Source organism: Sitodiplosis mosellana, unplaced genomic scaffold, assembly GCF_009176505.1.
Source record: "Sitodiplosis mosellana isolate CC-2019 unplaced genomic scaffold, AAFC_SMos_1.0 Smas_scaffold_5901, whole genome shotgun sequence".
Classification (NCBI taxonomy): domain Eukaryota; kingdom Metazoa; phylum Arthropoda; class Insecta; order Diptera; family Cecidomyiidae; genus Sitodiplosis; species Sitodiplosis mosellana.
This window is the reverse complement of record NW_022601143.1, coordinates 192,941-215,400: the sequence shown is the minus strand read 5'-3', so window position 1 is coordinate 215,400 and position 22,460 is coordinate 192,941. Positions and strand designations below refer to the sequence as shown.

At 34.4% G+C, this 22,460-nt stretch overlaps 6 protein-coding genes across 15 annotated transcripts; 3 read left to right on the top strand and 3 right to left on the bottom strand.

Annotated features, from left to right (window-relative positions):
- Positions 1–12: 12 nt before the first annotated feature.
- On the top strand, positions 13–938 carry LOC129573044 (uncharacterized). Of its 2 annotated transcripts, XM_055453216.1 has the most exons (3): positions 13–115; positions 187–376; positions 445–938. In XM_055453216.1, exons 2-3 carry the CDS (start codon positions 355–357, stop codon positions 720–722), a joined length of 300 nt encoding a protein of 99 aa, XP_055309191.1. In that variant the 5' UTR covers positions 13–115; positions 187–354; the 3' UTR covers positions 723–938. The 2 variants fall into 2 exon arrangements, with proteins under 2 accessions (XP_055309191.1, XP_055309192.1); XM_055453217.1 differs by lacking the exon at positions 13–115 and having other exon boundaries at positions 178–376.
- LOC129573040 (DNA-directed RNA polymerase II subunit Rpb4) lies at positions 887–4,860 on the bottom strand. 3 transcript variants are annotated; one of them, XM_055453207.1, is made up of 5 exons: positions 4,665–4,860; positions 3,879–4,503; positions 3,565–3,795; positions 3,251–3,483; positions 2,945–3,183 (listed from the first exon to the last, which is right to left on the bottom strand). In XM_055453207.1, exons 1-5 carry the CDS (start codon positions 4,723–4,725, stop codon positions 2,951–2,953), a joined length of 1,383 nt encoding a protein of 460 aa, XP_055309182.1. In that variant the 5' UTR covers positions 4,726–4,860; the 3' UTR covers positions 2,945–2,950. The 3 variants fall into 3 exon arrangements, with proteins under 3 accessions (XP_055309183.1, XP_055309184.1, XP_055309182.1); XM_055453209.1 differs by lacking the exons at positions 2,945–3,183; positions 3,251–3,483; positions 3,565–3,795; positions 3,879–4,503 and adding exons at positions 1,997–2,252; positions 2,555–2,631; positions 2,743–2,846 and having other exon boundaries at positions 4,665–4,831; XM_055453208.1 differs by lacking the exons at positions 2,945–3,183; positions 3,251–3,483; positions 3,565–3,795; positions 3,879–4,503 and adding exons at positions 887–1,682; positions 1,777–1,907.
- Positions 4,861–4,912: 52 nt separating this feature from the next.
- Positions 4,913–5,765, bottom strand: LOC129573043 (NTF2-related export protein-like). Its single transcript, XM_055453214.1, has 4 exons — positions 5,636–5,765; positions 5,496–5,551; positions 5,390–5,420; positions 4,913–5,321 (listed from the first exon to the last, which is right to left on the bottom strand). Exons 1-4 carry the CDS (start codon positions 5,642–5,644, stop codon positions 4,992–4,994), a joined length of 426 nt encoding a protein of 141 aa, XP_055309189.1. The 5' UTR covers positions 5,645–5,765; the 3' UTR covers positions 4,913–4,991.
- A 20-nt stretch (positions 5,766–5,785) lies between these two features.
- Positions 5,786–7,989, top strand: LOC129573042 (myb-like protein X). 2 transcript variants are annotated; one of them, XM_055453212.1, is made up of 7 exons: positions 5,786–5,960; positions 6,027–6,199; positions 6,283–6,317; positions 6,393–6,694; positions 6,790–7,567; positions 7,654–7,701; positions 7,764–7,989. In XM_055453212.1, the coding sequence occupies exons 2-7, from the start codon at positions 6,093–6,095 to the stop codon at positions 7,823–7,825; spliced, it is 1,332 nt and encodes a 443-aa protein (XP_055309187.1). In that variant the 5' UTR covers positions 5,786–5,960; positions 6,027–6,092; the 3' UTR covers positions 7,826–7,989. The 2 variants fall into 2 exon arrangements, with proteins under 2 accessions (XP_055309187.1, XP_055309188.1); XM_055453213.1 differs by having other exon boundaries at positions 5,794–5,960; positions 6,053–6,199.
- Positions 7,924–11,878, bottom strand: LOC129573038 (zinc finger protein 600-like). Of its 2 annotated transcripts, XM_055453202.1 has the most exons (8): positions 11,527–11,878; positions 10,154–11,447; positions 8,979–10,041; positions 8,790–8,916; positions 8,669–8,728; positions 8,539–8,575; positions 8,257–8,448; positions 7,924–8,171 (listed from the first exon to the last, which is right to left on the bottom strand). In XM_055453202.1, the coding sequence occupies exons 1-8, from the start codon at positions 11,668–11,670 to the stop codon at positions 7,990–7,992; spliced, it is 3,099 nt and encodes a 1,032-aa protein (XP_055309177.1). In that variant the 5' UTR covers positions 11,671–11,878; the 3' UTR covers positions 7,924–7,989. The 2 variants fall into 2 exon arrangements, with proteins under 2 accessions (XP_055309177.1, XP_055309178.1); XM_055453203.1 differs by lacking the exon at positions 8,669–8,728 and having other exon boundaries at positions 11,527–11,816.
- Positions 11,838–22,452, top strand: LOC129573035 (uncharacterized). Of its 5 annotated transcripts, none has more exons than XM_055453194.1 (9): positions 11,838–12,069; positions 13,384–13,646; positions 13,706–13,853; positions 14,240–14,561; positions 14,630–15,848; positions 15,940–16,862; positions 16,934–17,247; positions 17,520–17,805; positions 21,574–22,452. In XM_055453194.1, exons 2-9 carry the CDS (start codon positions 13,421–13,423, stop codon positions 21,937–21,939), a joined length of 3,804 nt encoding a protein of 1,267 aa, XP_055309169.1. In that variant the 5' UTR covers positions 11,838–12,069; positions 13,384–13,420; the 3' UTR covers positions 21,940–22,452. The 5 variants fall into 5 exon arrangements, with proteins under 5 accessions (XP_055309169.1, XP_055309168.1, XP_055309170.1 ...); XM_055453193.1 differs by having other exon boundaries at positions 11,986–12,480; XM_055453195.1 differs by having other exon boundaries at positions 11,993–12,245.
- The last annotated feature ends 8 nt before the right edge of the window (positions 22,453–22,460 follow it).

Here is a 22,460-nt window from a genome sequence, read left to right as displayed (position 1 = left end):
ACGCATTGATATTGTGAATGGTTTGGTGTGTGGTGAATTTGGTGGATTTCTTTTGATAAATCCAATTCAAAATGAAAATTATATTCCAATTATAAAAAGATTGAAAGAGGTTTCGGTAAAATTCATGATAAATACTCGCATTTTGATATGGCATTATATTATCCATATATTCATTTTTTTGTTTAGTTTCCAAACAGCTTCATTTGTGTGGTTCTGCGTTTACCCTTCAAAAAGGACAATCGTGGTGAACAATTCGTCTCTACTGAAAAAGGCTGTGTTTAGTAACAAGCTTGCAGTTTTAGTCCCTTCACAAACAGTTTTGGGTGTGTGCGAAAAACTTGTTTCCATCGAATAATGTCAGCCCAATCCGAAGATGGTAATTTTTTTAAACATAATTTGATAAACATAAATTGTTCTTAATGATTGTTCATATACATTTCTTAGATATTTCGTCGGAGTCAGTAAAAGAGTTGCGTGAAAGATTATCAAAAATGAAGCGTTCCCTAGCTGAAAGACAAGCAGCGGCCGGAAGAAATCCATCTATTGATAATATTCTTTCTTCTAATCAAACAGCGAGACAGGCAGGAATAATTGATGCTAATTTTCTTAGTTTTGCACTTTGTGGTGCTCTTGGTGTCATAGTGGTAGTGGCCATATATGCATTTTATTCGCTTTATAACGCAGTGCTGAAGAAGTTTCCATCGCACCATACCGAATTGTAACTTTTATTTTTATTTTTATTTTTATTTATTTACACACCGCCAAAAAACTGGCTAAATATTCAGTTTTGCAGTAAAATGACTCCAACTTAATAAAATTAATATGAGCTACGTCATCCGGTTTCAATCACAAATTTCTCGATACATGTTAAGAAAATTGCATTCAGTACAGTAACTCACATTTATTTATTTATAAATAATAAACAACAATTCATCTCACCATTGAGTTTTCATTCAATTATAAGACACTTGAAAGCTATTTATTTAAAACTGAAAATGCTTGTTTCTGGATCTAATTTGTGGAAAAAAACTTTAATCAAACCTCAAGTTGCGATACGACTCAAAATGAGTCGTAAGAATGACAAACTTAAGCAAGTCCTTGGATCGCATATTGTTCAGAAGACTTTGACCCAGGTAATTTAAATCTTCATCTCTTTGATGCGAATCAGAATTAAAACGGGCATCAATTGCTATTTTTACGTAAAAGTACAAATCATCTTCGTACATTTGACAAAAGTTATCTGTTGCAGTTTGTCGAATCCGAACATCAAATATGAATTGATTCAAGAACTTTTGAACATCTCTTGAATCTTGGTGTTTAATCATTAGTTGAGCGGTATGTCTGTAGAAATATTGAAATGTCGATTTTGTAAGGCAAACATTCAAAACATGAATGTATTTGGTGTCAATTTTGTAATCATCGGGGGATTGATACATCTCAGCTATAGTTTGGTGCAGTTTCAAGTAGAAAAAATCTTGGTTCACTTCAAATATGATATCTCGATATTTGATAATGACAGATTCAGATCCAGAGTCGATTAATCGTACACATTCAACTAGCGTTTCCGTTGTTTCCTGATGAAATTTGAATTTCAGCAATTCCACAAAATTATCAAATGATGCCTTTTCCGGATTAACGGTACGACTGTTGTATTTGGATTCCAAAGCTGTAGCCACATCAACCTGATTGTGTATGATCGGCGATATCAATAAATAATGATTGTTTTTTTTACTTTTTACAAAACAAATGCTACTTGGGAAAATACTATATACGTACGACAAGATCTTTTGTCACATGTTCATTTACAGCACTGTCCATTAGGCCGAACAAAGAACAAACAATTTTTGTCTCCATTGTGTTGAATGAAACATTTTTTGATGTGTTGATTTGTAGAAGCGGCCCATTCTCTGAAAAAAATTGAATTCAAGTTTATATATGAGATAATAAATTATTGAAATCTGTTACACTGAATAAAGGTTTAGGGAAATAAAAACAATTGTTGTTCATATTCAATCCATAAATGTTTTTTATTCAGAAATTATTTGTCAATTTAAATGGAATTGAATTTGCATTGGAATTAATATTGTAAACTGCGTTTAGTTCCAATGTCATCGAGAATGGCGACCAATTCATCGTCTTCAAAACGACCCTCGAGGGATGGAATCAAAGCTTTAGCTTCTTCTGGGGCTTCAGGACAAAGATTACCAAGTGCAGCCAGTTCGAATTTATGTAGTTTCTTCTGATTCAGCAGACTGTAGTAGAAACATATACCAAATTACTACAGTAATATAATTTCATTTTTGGAGCTTTGTCATACTCCTGGAGTACCAGGTGGAGAACTGGATCAGAATCTAAAGTCTCAATGAAACAAAACTTGGGCTCTAAAGGGATTTCAACAATTTTCTCATATAAAGTACTATAGTAGAACAGTATTTTTGGGATTCGGAAACGTCTGGTCGATGGGTTCTGTGTCAATTATTATATTTCAGGAAAAGTATCTAATCCCCTTTCTCTTTGCGTTTCGATGGCAACAAAAAACATTTTAATTAATTACCTTCGAACCGCCGTTATGGTTTCTTTGTTTTTGAACTTCCGGAAAATATCAGTATACGTGTAAGTTTTCATAAACACCTAAATCAGAGACGGGATGAAGAAGAAATCATTATATAGTCATAAATTTATGTTCGATAAACTACGTCTGGTGAAGAAATGCTGCATGGTACAGATCATTATTGATATTACCTCTGAAAATTCTTGTTCTTCGTCAGCTGATTCATTTTGTTTCTTACGATGGTCCAAAAGCATGTGAACTTCACTTATTAATAAGGTTTCAGCATTTTCGAATTCTGAAATTATATATGTTTAGGTAATGTTGAATGTCAAATTAAGTAGCAAATCGAGACAAAACACAACCTAAAACTAAGATTTTATATAAACAATGTAATTGGGTTCATTGTGATGGTTTATTTATATAGCCATGTTCAAAAAAGAAATCGTACATAACACGAGTCTTGTTAACATCAATTTTAATTAATTTTCGTGCATCAGCCAATCGTAAGTATCCCAACTTATTATTCTCCGTAGTTAGAAGTTTTTTATATGTCAGGAAGGAATCTGGAATAACCCGAATAAGACTGCAAAGCTCTTGTTCATCTTTGCTCAATTTTTCGTAGTTTGAGAGGCCTGAAGAGAGAGAGAAAACAATAACCTGAAGCTCATATTTTCGTATGTAGAGAAATGCTATCCAAACCTATTATGTTCAGTGGAGTGCTTCGTCTCTTTTTTGGCAATTGGTTCAAATCCATACAATGTTTCATAATTTGTTCAGTTCCAGTGAGCGAATCCTTTTCGTTTTGAAAATGCTTCCATTCCCATAACGAAGGCTTAACATTACTAGCCCTAACTATCCGATTTATTTTCGCATTTTGAAAAATTTTCCCTCCATGACACGTTGTAATTCCCTTGGCGCGCAATTCGTAGAGTCTTCGAACGATAGGAATATTGCAATTGGTTAAAAACAAAATAGTGCATTAAATATTGCACAATTGCTAACGAAATACTGACTTGTTTAAAAATTTTCTCAGGTCATATTCATATTGAAGGCCTTCAACAATACGATCGAAAGCCAGTCCGGTTGTCAATTGCATCAATGCGACAAATCGTCCAGAGTACGAATCATTGTCTTGGCATTTTTTCAGGCCAGTCGCTTTACTGTATTTGGCCAACCAGCTTTTTGTGCGATTTGGTAAGATTAAACCGTGCGTGCGAACGACTTTATTACGCCGATGTCGTTCCCTGCAATAAATTCCATGAACAAGAACATCATAGTAAATTTATGCGATCTTGATTGAGTTGGATAATAATTATTTTTTGTTTACCTCAGTCTGTTATTGTAAGCGGTAACTAATGCACAATTTAAACTTTCACCAATATGTTTAAATTCATTATTCCATTCATTGTCTAGGCGTAAGTTACTGATGACACCCTCCGCTGACACGTCGAAGGGTGTATCAAAGTCACTTCGTGTGAAACGATAATCGGCCATACTAAATGCCATGTCTGATTTTCGGGGCGGATCAAGTGAGTTTAATCGATATAAATGTGGGATTTCAATCCGGCAGTATGGGTATTTCGTTAATTTACATGATCTATAGAATATCCCATCGAAATAGTTCTGTATGTAGTGATTACGACATTCATCGGCACTTTTTGTATTGATTTTCCGGCTAATATCTGACCACGCAAAATTATGTTGCATCAACAAATTTAGCAAGCTAGTATCTTCGCACGCAGACCACGATGTATTGGGAAAGATTTTCACATTATCGTGTATTATAATGTATGAGTGACTATTCAAATGGTTTCTAGATTCAGCGCCTTTTGCAAAACATTTGAGACAAATGTTGAATGTTTTTGTTATAATATTCTTCTGTTCACATTCACCACATGCTATATATGGTTCATGGAGCATTTGATTACAAATATCACATAGTTTTTTAACCACTGAATATGTAGATTACATCGAAATCAATTCAATACCGTTGCAAAGATGCATATGTATATAAGGGAACGTACAAGAGACGAGAAAACAAAATTGTTGTTATCGTAAAACTGAATGAAAATTTCATATAATTTTTCCCCTTGTATAATTACTTGGGACGTACCTTTTGGAAATTGCAGATCAGCACTATCCTCTTCCGTGGTTTCTATAGGGACGTGCGACATTATTGACTCGAAATTATTTAAAAATAAAATTGATAATAATAATAATATAGAGCACGTTTCAGCTGTGTCCAAATGACGCTACAATGCAAACCGAAGTGACATTTGATGCCGTACAATGACGGCAAAACGTTTCGGTAACTTTGCGCTTACTTTACTTAAGTACACACACTACACAAATATCTAGATATCTTTTTATTTTGCTCTTCTGAACATATTGATGAATTTATTCAATTCGTAATAACATGTTTTATTTGAATTTTTATTTTTCAATTTTTCAATTTTTTGTCAACAAGTCCGTCTTGTATGCGGAAACAATCGCTAACAATTTTCCATTTGTCGCCTTGAGCCGAGATCACGAATGTCTGCTGAAACTGTTTGCCTGAATTATTCTGAATACGAAACATTCCTGATACCATGATTAATAATGTTTTCTGATTTGATAGAGCATCATCAATTACTGGTTGCGCATCTAGAGTTGTCACCGTATGTTCAGTTGATGGCAGCCCTTGTATGAAGGTCTGAATGTTTTCTTTTCCGGTTGTACCATTTCCATTCCAAACGGCAATCGCATTGTCCAAATAAAATCGGGACATTTGCTGTTTGTAAATATTGGTGAATTGTTATATTCAATAACATATGTATATCATGACAAACTAAAACTTACATGCCGCTTCTTATCCAGGCTATCATAGTACCTAGAAAAGATTATGTATGTCGAATTATTAAAACGAATGCTTTGTAATAAACAATTGATCACATGATGAAATTACAATTTCGTAAAATCCTCTGCTGTTCGCGAAGATTCATCAATTTTTGATCTGAATTCCTATTTAAGAAAAACATAAAATATTATTTGAAAATAAATCGTTATTTGACTTTTTTTGAAATATAGTTTGAATTTAAAACTAACTGGGTTCATTGTTATTTTAAAAAACGTTTTATTCTTCCTTTGATTGCTTTTCGATGAAGTTATGTTGAATGATACCACACGAATCGAAGTACATTTAACACAATTCACTCCACAAACTACGTCAGTCCGCAAACAACTTCACCATATACTTTCGAAATGTATGGAAATTAATTGATATGTCAACAAAACACTCATCAATGTTTTCAAAGATTATTCACATAAAACATTAAAAAAAGAACAATTGAAAAGGGAAATCAAACACATACACACACAAATAAAACGAATGCTTTGTAATAAACAATTGAACACATGATAAAATCAAATGGTGCGAAATGTTTTCCTTATTTTATTACCTACGTGACTTTCACCAAATCTGTTTTTTTTATCTCAGGATCTTATTCTTCATTTTTTGTACAGTAAGTTAAAAGTTGAAAAGGATATGAGCTAAACTAAAGGGATGACCGGCACGCGATTTGGGAGAGCTGGAAGAAGCCGATTTTTCATAGGCTTAGGTGCACTTGTAATAACAGTCGTATTCATAAAATTACAGTTGGATGAAACGAGGTAGGTCATTTATTGATGTATCCATGTTTGGTGAATGTGAGCATTAAATTGATTATAAATAATTATATTGCTAAATGTTACAGAAGGATCGAAGTACAATGCGAGCAACAGAAAGAAGGTTGAAGAATTTGAACATTTTTGTTCTCCAATAATTGTTATTGCATTCTATTTTTCATGGTTCCAATTTCAATAGATTTGGAGAAAAAGTCAAAATCGGAAAGGAATGAATGCGAACAATTAAAATATAATCTGGAAATTCAATCTCAAAAGCAAGGTGAAATTAAGGAGAGAACTGTTCAAGAGTCAAATACCAAGCTGACATCACTTCAACAGCATTACAAACTTTTGAAAAATCAATGCGAAGATTTGAAAGAGGAATGTTCCAAAACCAAAACCAGCCAACTTGATAAAATAAATACTTTACAAAATAGTTTGAATTCTTATAAAAAGCAAAAGTCGTGTGAAGAAAAGGATAATGAAATTGAGATATGGAAGGTAGGCATGGCATGGCATGGCAAATAACTCGAATCGTGCATATAGTGTATATTATTTATCTATGTGGAACTCAAATTGTATTTTCCATATTTTAGGCAAAGTACTATGCACTATTAAACGAGAAGACCGCTACAAAACAACTGGACTTCCGATCGACAACAGATGATACGAAAGACATAGCTGTGCTAAAAAATAAAATAGAAAGTCCATCAACACATGCCACGGTGACAAAAAACTTTAATGCACAAATTGCAATCAGTGATAAACTGTATGCAATTTCAATTAAATACAACAACAATAACAACACCTCCACCAAATCAATTGAAAAAGATAAAGAGAATCTTGTTAAAGCAAAAACACCATCAACTGCTTCTATAGTTTCTTCAATCAACCAGATAAAATTCAATAGAAAGACTGAGGTGAATAATGAAAATGGAACATCGATCACGATTGAGAACAATAACAACAACAACAAATCTGATCAGATTGAACAGAAACTCATTAAATTTCCACAAGGGGTGGTCCCATTTGTTCAACCCAATTTAAATAATTTAATTGACCAACAATCTTCGGAAAACAGAAATCAACGCGAAAATCAAAAGAGTCTCGACACATTGAAAAGATTGCAAAAGGAAAATGGTGAAGATGTGGGTGCTCGAGAGGAAACCGATAATAGCAACTATTTTGTTGCAGAAGAACGCAAGGAAGAAAATTTGAACCAAGCATATGAAACGAATGACAAATCGAAAAAGGGCAAAGGAAAGAAAGATCAGTCGAACATAAATGATGATGATCTTCAAGTGATACAACAAGCCAGTGATGTTCTTGAGGACAATCGAAATAAATTGAAAAATGAAGTCAATGAAGATCAGGGTAAAACTCTATGATAATTCAAATATTTCCATTAAAAATTTCTATTACTTTCGTGTTATTTTCCCCTATGATTTGAATCTACATAGGTAAGGCCTACGCAGACGAAATGAACTTTCAAGTCGAAGATGAAGATGGTAATGTGTTTTACAAATATCCGCTTTGAAATGTTTTCTTAGAAAAGATATTTTTCAAACAGATGATGAATACGTGGACCATCGTGGTCATCAACAAGGTCAAGCTGTTCGAGAACGCCGTTGAACGGGATCCATATAATTTAATATTTGTGTGTTTTAATAATTATTTAGATTGATTAACTTGTAAAGTTGGTTTTCTATCACAGCAATTAAACATTTTACTTTTAAATTCAAGTGAAAAAAATTCATTTACTTTCGAATTATGAATAAACGAGAACACACCCAAAATTATTTTAGTTTATTAGTTAAAATGGCAGTAATTCCAGTCCGTTTTCCATCATCTGGATTCCATTTTCGATGTGGGTTGTTGACACTATTTGTGGGTAACGGAGCGCTTGAATTATTTGAGTGCTGATCCACATGTCCGGCTGTACGCCGATGTTGTTGCAATAAACTGTTTGTGATAAAACCTGGAGAATAGAAAAAAAAAATGCCGATGAAAAAACCTTCCTTAATATTTAAATGCCAACCACATTATTGGTAATTCGTTATTACGTTCTCCACAGTCCAAGCAGCCGAATGGCTTTTCTCCAGTATGTCTACGAAGATGGAGGGTAAGGTCATTAGACTGTGTGAATGCACGATCGCACTGAGAGCATTTATATGGCCTTTCGCCGGTGTGGACCCTCATATGGCGAACTAGTTTATTTGATCGCGTGAAACCCTTTCCACAAACATTGCACACACCTTTAAAAAAAATTCAATTAGTTTATTAAAATTGTCTGTTGTCGGCGGATTGAAATATCAAAAGATCAGATAAAGATGTTGGTACAGTACATGTCTTTTCTTTTGTGTGAATTCTGATGTGACATGTCTGAAAGAAAAAAAATTATAATATTTACATTAGATATTAATACAAATTCAAAAATTATATCTTTTGAATAAAATCCCGCTAAAAAAGGTATACCAAATCAGATGACCGGGGAAATCTGGCATCGCAAAATTTGCACTTGTATGGTCGCTCACCCTTGAATCGATTGAGACATTAATGAGATTTACATTATTTGGTAAAAGATAGAAATACTCACGGTATGTCTTCGTATATGCACCGTAAGGTTACTGGAGTTTGTAAAGCTACGTCCACAATAAGGGCACAGATGTTTTTTATTTATATCTGGCCTTAGTTCAGCTGGCAAGTGAACCCTCATATGAGATCTGAAAAGAGCAACGTCGTAAATTGCCCATTCTGTTTTCCAAATCGTTCACCAATTACTTACTTCAAGTTGTCTGAACGAGAAAAGAGTTTTTCACATATTTCACACGAAAATCGTTTCGGGCGGGGCAGATGGTGGGGTGCATGCGCACTTAACTGTCCCTCCGTCAAAAATGATCGTGGACATTGTTTACAACTGAATGGCTTGGAATTTTTCTGAATCTCATCGATAAATTTTTTCTCAGTTTCATGATAAACCGTTAAATGTCTTTCTAAACTGGCCTCCCACAGAAATTTACAGTTGCACATGCTGCATGTGATATTTTTGTATTCATTTTCGCATTGTTGCCGCACGTGCTTCGCTAATATAACAGAGTTTGGAAAACATTGCATACAATACGAACACTTGTAATCCCTGAATCGTTGATCATGATCCACTTTCATGTGACACATTAGCTTATGAACACGATCATAGCTTTGCGTGCATTGGCCACAATCGTATTTGGTCATTCTAATTGACTTTGAATCTTGCTCGTCATCAGTTTCGGAATCACTTAGCGATAGCTCCCATCCGTTTGAATTGGATATTCGATAAATTTTCGAGATTTGTTGTGGACTTTGTTGCAATGTCTTGTGTAACATTTCACCAATGTTTTCGCTATTGTAATTGATGTTGTTGAACTTTGACAACATTTCGTTTTTATTAGTAAAATCAATGTGATGAAAAGATTGTGGATCTTGTAAATGACTTTGTATATGACCGTCCAATTCATAAATATGATCAAATAACGCATCGCATATCATACAAATACATTGTTTCGATCCGTTGGGCTGCGTCCAGTTTGTAATAAATGTTTTGTTCGTCTGATTTTGCACGGCTTTCTTGTGAACGGCCGCAGTATGCGTTTTTCGTTCTTCGTATGTTTCAAATATAGCATCACAATATCTGCATAGTTGCCTTTTCTTTGTGTGGGTTGCAAGGTGTCTTTTGAGATGGCTCTTTTTACTAAATCCTTGGTCGCATATTTCACATTTGAGTAGATGCTTTTGTAGATGCAATCTTATATGATATTTCAATGTCGTTCGGTTTGCCAAGGTCTTCTTACAAAATTCGCATTCATATCTACCTAAGGGGAGAATTAGAAAGAAGAAAATGAAATTAATAGCACTTTTCAAGCCCGTTGAGAACCCTGATGGAAACTAGTAACAAATGATAAATGGAAAAGTAGGCATATCTACCATTAACGACATTAGATCTTTGCACGACATTTTTGTCCTCATCGTCATCATCACAACGATCGTCGTTGTCGTTGTCTTCTTCATTATCTTTGTTATTCATTGTTCCATGGATTTCGTCTTTCAAAATGTTGAAAGTTTCTTCCGTTCCATGAACCGTTTTTAGGTGCATCTTCCGTTCGTGATAGGTTTTAAATGAATCGTCACATTTATTGCATGAAAATTGATCACCATGTGTGGCCATGTGTTCTTGGAGTTTGTCATTATCCCCGAAACCCTGATTACATATATCACATCGCAGGAATAGTTTGGACACATGTAAACGAATGTGGAGTCGAAATGTTTGACGGTCGATCAGTGTTTTAGTACAGTATGGACAACAGTAACGACCATCATTTTGTGTTGCATTCTTGATAATTCGGTCTTCTTCGTCACTATCCATTGTGCAGTGCAATAAAGAATGTCTACGAAGATTAGAACCCTTTGCAAAGCTTCTATCACAAATTTTACAATGCAACAAATTCTTGCCGACATGCCTGCGAATGTGCAGTTTCAGTATTTTTCGCTGACTCAATGTCTTTGGGCAAATCGGACATTGTAATCGACCGTTTACTTCTTTTGCTGCATTCAACAATTGTGATTCCTCTTCATCAATGTGTATGCTTAATTTTTCCTCGTGTTTTTCTTCACTTACCGCATCATGTGTTGAAATTTGCTCATATTTCGGTAGACACTTTTTACGAGTCCGTTTATTCTTAGATGGGTCTTGTTCTTGAACGATAATTTCACTTGGATGTATTCGTGAATGTGTAGCTCTATGTCGATCCAAATGATTTTGTTTTGCGAAGCCACGATTGCAAATTTCGCAATGTTTCAAATTTTTGCCCAAATGGAGTCTAACGTGCAAGAGAAACGTTCGTCGATCAGCCAATGTTTTTTCGCATAGCTCACACTTGTATCGGCCGTTAACCTTTTTCGCATTATTAACTAGGCGGAGATCTTCTTCGGGTTCCGATTCCGATTCTTTGGCAGTATCTTCTATTTCTGCCTTGAAAAGTTCATCGCCAGTATTTTCATCAAGCAAATCATTTTGTGCATAGCCAGGAACTTGAACCAATTCTGGAATTAAGTCTGCGTCGTTTAAGTCTATTTCATTTTCCGTTTTTATCATACTATTTTCATTCATGTAATTTCGTAAATGGATATAACTTCGTGACACCAAATCTTTGAAGTTAATTGCTTCCTTTGCTTTCTGCATACAATCAACGCAAATTAGTTGTGGTAGATCATCATGCGGCTGAAAATATTGTAATATTATTGTAATTATTGTAATATTGAGCATGCAACGTTTTTTTGATGTAATATATGCAGTATACATTTATTGATGTACATTCCATCAGCACTTCTGCAATAGTCTTCGAAGCATCAGTATCCAAGAAATTGTTGATGCTTAGTTGATGCATGCCTTCAGCAAGGCAGCAACGACACGTTCTTTCAATATCTATGCTTATGTTGGACATTTTTCTTTCAGAAATATTCACTTTATCATAGTTTTATATTTTTAAATTTAATTTGCTGCGGGAACTGACTTTCCTTATTTTCGATAGTCAACTTTTATTATATATATCGAAACGTCAAAATGTACAAAACGTCAAAAAAGAACGTCTGTACGTGTACATGACAATGACATATAAAGCGTCGGTTTCACAGGGTGTGCTTTATTTCTATAGATACACAATGGAAAAATTGTGAACTGAGTGAACATGATGATATTCAAATGAATCTAACAAAACAGATTTATATATAGATATATACATACATACATCTTTATGTCTATGTGTCAATGTATTTATGTTGAATTGAAGACATACACATTCTGCAACATCTATTTACGAAAGAAAAACATTAATATCATACTTGTACATTGAATTACTATAAGATTGTGCAACTATAAGTCTTTTTTCAAATATAAACAAAACATTTTACTGTGTTGTTTGAATCATTTGTGAATTGTTTCCTTTGTTTTGATATCAATGAAAAAACTATAACTCTATGTTTTACACACTTCAGCTGACTACATGTTTCCAAATATACTGTTGTTAATTTATTCATATGAAAAAAAATTAGAATTTCTCGACAATTCAATCAATTTTGGTTCAAATGAATGCTCATTTTCATGTATTTGAGCACTGGTTCCATGTGTATTGTCATTTGCCTAGGAAAATCGATATTTTCTGGCTGTTTTTGAAATGAAAATATTCGTGTTTGAATGAATGGGCAGTGAGTTATTTGGTACAATTACCACAGCTTTCCCAACAACCTCATTTTAGGTATTCACCATATTTATGGTCATCCAATAATAGTTTTTGATTACTTTATTATTTGGACCTACTTCATGGTTCTTATGTGATATGAAGAAAACCGAAATTATGAACCACACGGCGTCTCATCGTCAGCTGTGGTTAATCCATATTAAATTGATTTATCGTGAAAATCAATTTTTTCGTGGTAAAAAAAAATAATTTGTCAGTCCCAATTAATGCAGCAAAAGTGTTTTCTTCTTATTATTTTGTTTTACATGCTGTGTATCCTCCATATGAGGTATAATGAGATTGAATTGAACTGGACTAGAATAACGTTATATAGAGTTGTTCAACCGTTCAGGGTACCTAAATAATGTCGAGAGACAAACGATTTATTCGGAGCACATGTTCTCGAAAACAAACACTGACATTTTTCAAAAATTTAGCTGCAAACAACTATCTGGCGAAAGAAAAATTAAAATTGTTTCGGTTGACCAAATCTGCCCGGTGTCTCACATTTATTCAAGAGCATTTAAAAATACTTAAAAAATTACACCAAATGGAAAAACGCATTTCGATTTAAAAAAATTATTATTTATTCAAAATCTCATTCCAATAGAAACACATATATTCATGTAATCGTCCACTTATCGGGTTATCGGATACGGGATAAAATCGCGAATATTTTGAATTTGTTTTTATAAACATGATATTCATTGAGCAATCTGAATCTATTGAAATATCAGTTCTAAGTTGTTCCCTTCAGAATACAATTTACATACAATAAATTGGATGATATTAAAATATATATAAACGACAGAAGCAAAACACATACGATTAGAACGATACAATTTAATGTTCTTCTGTCATACTCGAAATAGACCACGAATTTAAACTTAAACTGACATTTTTTTTTTCAAACATTTATAGAAAATGAATTAAATAGTATTCAACACAGTACATTGCAATGGTTGACCAATCTAATTATTCAAAACATCAAGCCGAGGCAGCATTTACTACACCTAGGTTAACTGTTTCACGGCCAACTAGTCTCTTGGCGATGACTCCGGAAAAAGAACCAATAATTTTTGATGCAAATTTGATCGGTGCACCACCTGAAATTCAAACATTAGTTGAACATATAAAAATTGTCGCAGAAAGATTTTTGTATCACTGGAAAACGTTTCCAATTAGTGAGTTGGACTTTTTTGGTGCAAAGTTCAATATGATTGACCAATTGTATTTATTTCAGCAATCCCAAAACCGTTATCAGCTGTGTGTGGTAATAACTTATTTGTAACACCACCGTTTGACGAATTAGACGCAGTAGCAATGGATGGTAAAACCGGAGAACCAAAAAGGCTGTCTTTTCCACAGTTGAAGGCAATTCAGGAACGAGGGTAATAAGATTTTATGTAAATATAATTAGCAATAATCAATTTTTTACAATCTAACCACCGAAAGTTCGATGTTCGTTGACTGTCCTGATTATATTCTTCAAATTTCACACATATTTTCCCATACTTTACAAATGTTCGAATTCCCCTGAGTTGTGTACACTGTACAGTGCACACATTACACTTTCTTGATAGCTTTTGATATTTGCTATTATTATTATTTATTGATTTTATAGTCTACTTTGATAAGCCGATTATATTTGCTATTTCTCGAGTCTTTTTTCTCTAGGTTTGGTTGAATTTACTGTGCGATAATTATTTTCGCGTCGTTTAATTATGTGATATTTTTTTTCGAAAAGTATTTAAAAAATCAAATTTCTGCATTTCAGGGAGTTCGAAGTACCCAGCCAAAACTTTCCGGGTCAAACACATCGATGGCGGCTTTCCAGAGTATTGCAGAAGGGTTCATTGCGGGCAAGAGAAACATTACTTGAAGATTTGGCATCAGCGGCGCGACTAATTTTTATAAATGCCAAAGGTCGATTATTTGGTCAATTTTTCTCAATTGTCGAGAGTTTCAGAGCTCTACTGCATGGATTTTTGTTATTGATCGATATGGTAATTGGCATTCCTTCGTTGCTCGCTCATGATTTGGATAAAAAAATCAAAGAGGAGAGGTGTCGATATCTTGTCGCTGAATTAATTTGCAGGGTAAATACCTTTGCGGTTTACTGTATGGGAAGTATCAAATTCAATTTTGTTTCATCAATTTTTTTTAGCCTGAATACGAAGACTGTATGGAATCACTATGCACTTATGTTCGAAGTCAACTTCAGAGAGCCACTACGGAGAAATTCGATGTAGACAATGAAATGGCTGATCTACCAATTCCATACTTATTTCTCACACCAAGTGGAATGGAAGTCGACTTGAGATTATTCTCACGGAGCACAATGAAGAAAGCTTTACCTATTATTTTGAGCATATTGGAACGTGAGCGACGTGGTTGGTTTTTGCACTTCCGAGAACGTGTAATTTCTGAATTACGAGACAAAAAAATGTCAGATGCTGAGATTGAGGATAAGGTAAACGAAGCAGTAATGCAAGAATATTTACAACGTGTTTACAGCGCAGTATTGAGTCATCCGGATTTGGGAAAACTTGGAGAAAAAGTACCACAGTTGCTAGTGCAACAAGCGCAATCAGTGGTGATTATGCATAAAGCGTATGAAAAGGTCGAAAAAGACATAAAGAGATGTAGCAATGAATACGAAATACGTCTGATTGAAGATCATCCCATTTTGTCGAAGATAAAAACTTGGCTTCAAATGAAGCTGAGAGATGAAGAAAGGCAAATGGTTTCTAAATGCAAATGGAGAGTTCATGAGGACGCCTTGTCAATGTGTCAAAAACATAATCTCCAACAAACGTCGTACTTTTTATCCAGAGATTTAACGTTTATGCGAGAACGCGAACCAGTCTTGCTCAACGAATTACGTCAAGTCAAGGAACCAACACGATGTTTTCAATGGCCTTGCCGAATTTGGCGTCCCAAATCGTTTATTATCCGACGCAATTTTCAAGGCTTGTCCGAAATTATACCGACTGTTATATGTCAGCAGGCATATACAAGCATTGTCATGCCAAGGCAAGATCCAAGCCAACCGGTTTTTCTCATTGAAAAAGAAATCATTCGAAAGAACAGTACGAGATGGCCCTTTTGGCGTGTATTGAATATGATACAACGAATATGGTGCTATACATGGAATGTAATGTATTTGTTGGGACTCGTTGTTCCTTGGGACAGTCCATTATCAGTTCGCGCTTTGTTCTGCATCAAACCATACATTACTTATGCAGGGTTAGAGCTTTCGCAAATTAATGGAACACTTTTCCCGAGAAAAACGAGTGTAACCCAAACTCTTGCATCGCGATTATTGCATCTATGGAGGCACGTTTCGAAAGCACGAACGCGTTTCGAAACAGAACCCGATACAGGTATATTGTGATGTGTAAAATGGACATTTAAAATAATTTGAATGTGATGTTGTTAATCATAGTGAGATCTTATTTTGTCTTTTTTTCTTAGGTTTTATCAGTAAAGGTATGACTCGAGCTATCAATCAAACCTGGAACTACTTTTTCAAAGGGTTCATTGGTACAGCATTCATTATATTTATATATCCAGTATTATGCATTGCGGCTAGCCTTGTTAGCGTCGTTCTAGCCTTGACAGCACCATTTTGGATCCCTATAATCGTAATTTTCCTGCATTTATATATGATTTTCATATATGACTTCGATTGCCCCAATGATGATGAACGAAATCGGTACTGTATATTCTTGGAGGCAATCGTGTGGAATATTGGGATTCAAGGGTGTTTGCAACCAATCCTATGTCTTTTTGTCGGTGGAATTTTATGTCCTCTGGCTGCAACAACTATATTCATTGCCGGTATTGTCCGATATTCATTTCGGTTGGTGTGGGATTTCATTATGTTCCATTTGTTCATTGAAAAATGTGGCCGAGTTCCCAGTAATGACAGCTTTGCTGTTAAAAGAATTTCTGGTCCGGGTTTAGCTTTGAACTATTATTTCTCCATCAAATCTGAACAAGCGCTAGCTTCTTTAGAAGCAAAAATGGAATTGGATGAACTGGATGCTTTCCAAAAATTTTCCGAAAATTTCATTCTTCAACCACAACGCGATTTCAAACAGTTCGTAGAAGCCTGTTTCGGTCCATTTTCATCTCATCTCAATTCCAAGTCCGGGCCATATAAAAATTTGGAAAGAGAAAGTCGTGATCTACTGTGCTTACTGAATGAAAAGCTGGAGAAGAGGAGACGTGAACTGCAAATAAGTTTGCCAGCAAGCGTAAAGAACCGCATCAGACTTCACTCAATGGATCTTAAGATTTCCATACAGCACGGAGCTCATTTATTGGAAAGGTTTTATCCAAAGCATGTTATTGATCGTCTTTTAATATCTGAAGATGAGTTTTGGGACTCGAAAGTAAGTTCTCTACACTTCAATCAAATTCATTTCACATTTCACAATGATAATGAAAACATTTCGAATAACAGAACCTACAAAATGGGGACTGGGCTGGGTTGGCGAGTCACTTGTATACGGAAGTTTTCAGCCTAGATTTTTTAACACCATTATGTGAGTCTGACACTAGATTCCATCTGGAACCGCATCCTCAGCTTGACTTAGCACGCTACGTAGAAATGGTGCAAAGTGCTAGTGATACAACCGGTATACATGGACCTGATTTACTTGGAAATGTTTTTGCACCCAGGGGAAATTTACAAATCAACTCGCCATATTTGGAGGTTTCAGCTTTCAATCCACGTTCCAATCTGATGGCAATATTAAAAAAAAATGACAAAGGATAGTGAGTATTCAGAGATATAGGCTATTTTCACAATGATCTTCATCTTAAAAAAATGCTTCTATTAGAGTGATAATGATTTTAATTAGAGAGTTTATCAATTTTGTTAATATTTTTCTTGAAAAAGAAACTAAGAAGAATGAATGGATTTAATTCCAGCACGATTAAGCATTTTTCTCCTCACAATAAATCCTAAAATCAAACTTTTCATAAACACGATAAAGGCGAAGGATATTGTTCAATAATTAAGTATTGCTTTATTCTTTTTTTTCAAGCGATTTGTTAAATCGATCAACAATAAATCAAATACGTCGGAAGCAGGCAGTACTAGCACTTACGAATACAAATGCACTGGCAGGATATAAATGGATGCACTGGATGCGAAAACCGAATAACGAAGTAATTATACCGAAAACAATGTTGAATCCGTTGCCACTTCCGCATCCAGTTTGTATTGCAATTGAAATTTACAACCGCGATAGTGATGATCCAATTCGTTTGGATGACAATGTTTCTTGGGATATTTTGAGGGCCGTTGAAGAGTGTAACATTGACATACAAGTATGTTATATTTTTTCCTAATATTTATAAATAGTATAACAGTGTACGGTTATCATATAACATGTTCATAACAAAAACTGACTTCACTTTGAAAAACCTAAAATTCATTCAAAATGTGAACTACAGATGGGCGGACTATCTGATTAAGATTAATTAATCTTAATCAAACACCCAAAATTCGCGATGATTAATACGACCACTTAATCACTTAATCGCTATTAATCATGAATAAATGATTGTGCAATTGATTAATTAATCATCGATGATGATTAAGTTGTTGTCTTGATCACGATGTCGCCGTGATTAACTGTGACAACTTAATCATGATTAAGTAAATAGTTAATCTTGATTAAGTAAATTCTTAATCATGATTAAGATGTGATTAACGAAATGATTGTGTAGAATTAATTAATCATGATTAAGTAAATTTACTTAATCATGATTGTGTAAATAGTTAATTTAGTTTACTTTGAGTTTGAATATCGGTACAAAAAAATATTATTATTATTCTGCAAAAAAATATATAGAAAGAGTTGCAGTGCAAACCAATTTACTGTAGTTTTTATTATATTTTCAACAGTCTTTTGTCTGTGCACCGAGCAAACATGATTCAAACTCAAAGTAAACGTTGAAAGAATGGAAAATGGGAATCATTTTCAACATTTCTGCATTTATGGCGTCTAATGATTAATTAAATCTACACAATCATTTCGTTAATCACATCTTAATCATGATTAAGAATTTACTTAATCAAGATTAACTATTTACTTAATCATGATTAAGTTGTCACAGTTAATCACGGCGACATCGTGATTAAGACAACAACTTAATCATCATCGATGATTAATTAATCAATTGCACAATCACTTAATCATGATTAATAGCGATTAAGTAATTAAGTGCCATCTTAATCATCCAAAAATGATTGTGCAAGTGATTAAGTAATCGCAAAACGCCCACCTGTAATGTGAAATGATGTTTTATTATTGAAGTCAGTTTCCATTTTTTTTACTTCGAGATTAACACTTTGACGGTTCTTCACACTTTTTACCTATTTCTGTTCTTTGGGGACTCCAGGGTCCCATATGTACTTCATATGAAATCTGGACTGTGATAAGAGATAACAAAATAGTGTCTGAAGCAAAGTTGTAATACTTGAGGTTCGCTATAATTTTGCTGCAACAAATATTGCTTATTCCGCGAAAAACGCAAAAAAACGCGAAAATCGCTAAATTTTCCCACCTCGTTTTAGTGAAGCTGATAAGAAGTAAGAGACTTTCTTCTTCGGCAGAAATGTAGAGCAGGTCGAGTACTACAACTTTGCCACAGACACCAAGTCGTTATCTCTTATCAGTTTCGCGAAAAATGATTATCAAAAACTCGCGTTTTTCGCGTTTTTTCGCGTAATTGATAAGAGATAACGACTTGATGTCTATGGCAAAGTTGTAGTACTTAAGCTGCTTTACAACTTTGCCGAAGTTCATCTTGTTATCCCTTATCAGTTTCGCGGAATACGCGAAATTTTTCACGGAACTGATAAGAGACCGAAGGGCTTGCGACGCCTGTTTAAAATACATTCAAATATTCCAAATATTTAAAATATTTTCAAATATGTCAAATATACGAAATATTAGGTTCAATTTTGTACTGCAATATTTGAAATAATTTCAAATATTTTCAAATATGTCAAATATTTCAAATAATTTTAGGCGTCGCAAGCCCTTCGTAAGAGACAACGACATGTTGCCTATGGCAAAGTTGTAGCTCTGGTCGAGTACTATAACACTGTAGTAACATTTTACACTTTTGAAATGTTCGGTTCAACACATGAAAGTCAGATTTTAGTTGCTGGCGAGCCCAGATAAACCTCATATTTCGTTTTGATAAGTTGGTGGATTCAGTGGAAAAAAAATGTTTTTCAAATTTTTTATCAGTGATGTTAGAAAAATGGTCGAAAATGGCCACTTACGATGTTTTTGTCTTGGACAACTACCATTTTTTCGTAAAAAAAATATGGGTCTCGGAACACTTGAATACCGGTTTTCCTACAAATTTGCTCTAAAATCGACATTTCTTCATAAAATTATCGATCGGTTGAAAGATTGACAAAAAATCACGTTTATGGCATAGAAAACCCTCGTATAGTGACTTGCTATGGGTCTATATCCACACTATTTTTGACGTAGAATTAATTTCTAGTATCATTTTACACATTTTTATGGTTTTAGTGTCAAAATATACGATTGCTTCAAAACAAATGAGCGAATGACGCCCATGAGCTTCGGTTCCATGGTTGAATCACACCATAGAGCCAACAATTTCTGCCTTTTCTACCTTTGAACTTCTAGTATGATCCCTCACGAACATTTTGAGTACCGACATGACCAAGTCGCGTGATGTTTTCATATATTTCTAGCCTCATATTCCGTTGCTTCGATTACAACTCTCAAAAAATCGACTTTTCTTCGAAAAATCATCAAATATACACTTTTCATGGTAAGTGTCTGGCGGAAAGTTATTTTTTCTTGAAAATAATGGGAGTCTTCTCTGTCAAAAAATTTGAAAAATGCATATTTAGGGTACCTCCCGAACAAAAGTTACGTTTTTCATGGCAAATTATCATTTTTTGTTCGGGAGGTACCCTAAATATGCATTTTTCAAAGTTTTTGACTGAGAAGACTCCCATTATTTTCGAGAAAAAATAATTTTCCGCCAAGACACTTACCATTAAAAGTGTATATTTGAGGATTTTTCGAAGAAAAGTCGATTTTTTGAGAGTTTTAATCGAAGCAACGGAATATGAGGTTAGAAATATATGAAAACATCACGCGACTTGGTCATGTCGGTACTCAAAATGTTCGTGAGGGATCATACTAGAAGTTCAAAGGTAGAAAAGGCAGAAATTGTTGGCTCTATGGTGTGATTCAACCATGGAACCGAAGCTCATGGGCGTCATTCGCTCATTTGTTTTGAAACAATCGTATATTTTGACACTAAAACCATAAAAATGTGTAAAATGATACTAGAAATTAATTCTACGTCAAAAATAGTGTGTACGCGTATTCCGCAAAACTGATAGGAGATAATGAAATGGTGTCAATACCAAAGTTGTAAAGCAGCTTAAGTACTACAACTTCGCCACAAGCATCAAGTCGTTATCTCTTAGCAGTTACGCGAAAAGCCACGAAAACCGTGAAAAACGCGAATTTTTTCTTATCATTTTTTCGCGTAACTGATAAAAGATAACGACTTGGTGTCTGTACTAAAGTTGTAGTACTACGACCAAGGCTACAACTTTGCCATGGACACCATCTCGTTATCTCTTATCAGTTCCTTGAAAAATGAGAAACTATGAATTCGCGTTTTTCACGTTTTCGCGGCTTTTCGCGTAACTGATAAAAGATAACGACTTGATGTCTACGGCGAAGTTGTAGAACATAAACTAGTCTACAACACTGCTACAGACACCAAGTCGATATCTCTTATCATAGTCCAGTTATAATATAAAATAGCCATGGGGCCCTGTGGTCCCCAAAGAACAACAGCGTAAGATGTTTTTCGGAAGGCTGTATTTTACACATACTCACACATATGCATATGTGTATATGTCATTCGTGTAGAGAAATGTTCAATCTATACAATGAGACTTAAATCCGGTTGGTTTATACACTGTTTAGTACTTTTATTCACGTTTAAAGTTCGCTTGGGGCCCTGGATTCCCCAAAAACCGTCATAGTGTTAAAAGAATATATACTATTTTGTATTTAGGCCGTGGACTTTGTGGCTCGGTATAGAGGAGGTGGAAAATGTGAAATGACATCTACGGAATCTTCGATAGATTCATTAGATGGTGAAAATGACGAAGATAATCAGGAGCAGCAAATATCATCTCACGGGTCACAAGAATGTGTTGGTGGCAAAGAAACTCTTCCATGTCATGTTACAACGTCTGATCATCTCAACAACGAAAAATCTTTCAAATGGACTTTGAGTAATTGGGGTGCTATGCAACCGCAACGTAATAATTCCGACACGATCCGAGTGGATCTTGCAAGTCCTGAAGATATATCACTCGACACGGATAATAGCTCTAGAGTAGTGTCTAATTTCAATGCTTTTGGGACGACCGTATAAAATGTAGAAGCTAACAAAAACTCGTTGCAGCTAACGACACTAATCGAGCATTGAAAACTTGATTGGACTCACTCGATAAGAAAATATTCATTTTATAATATTATGATAATCGCACATAAACGTATTATTATAGAATTTTTATCAACACATATGCTTTTTAATACCCCAACTAGCTCACATTGAAATAATTATTAAGATTCATTTTACATTTTTTTTACATTCAGAAAATTTTGTCCAGGATAAATTTGTCGTAATGTAAATGTAAATAGTTTCGTCGAAATTTTGTATTGTCAGGGAAGGGAACCTTCTTTCAATTGTTCTACTAGTCAGTCACAGGTCGTGTTCAGCGACCTAAGATATTGCAAATACATCTGCTTTTAATCATTTCTATGCTTCAAGTTCATCTTTGGTCAAGACTAAAATCATAACATATGAGGAATATTTGTACGAATCTCATATTTTGAATGTTGAAAAAATGTTTGTTATTAAATATTCGCATAGTATTAAATAAAATAATAAGT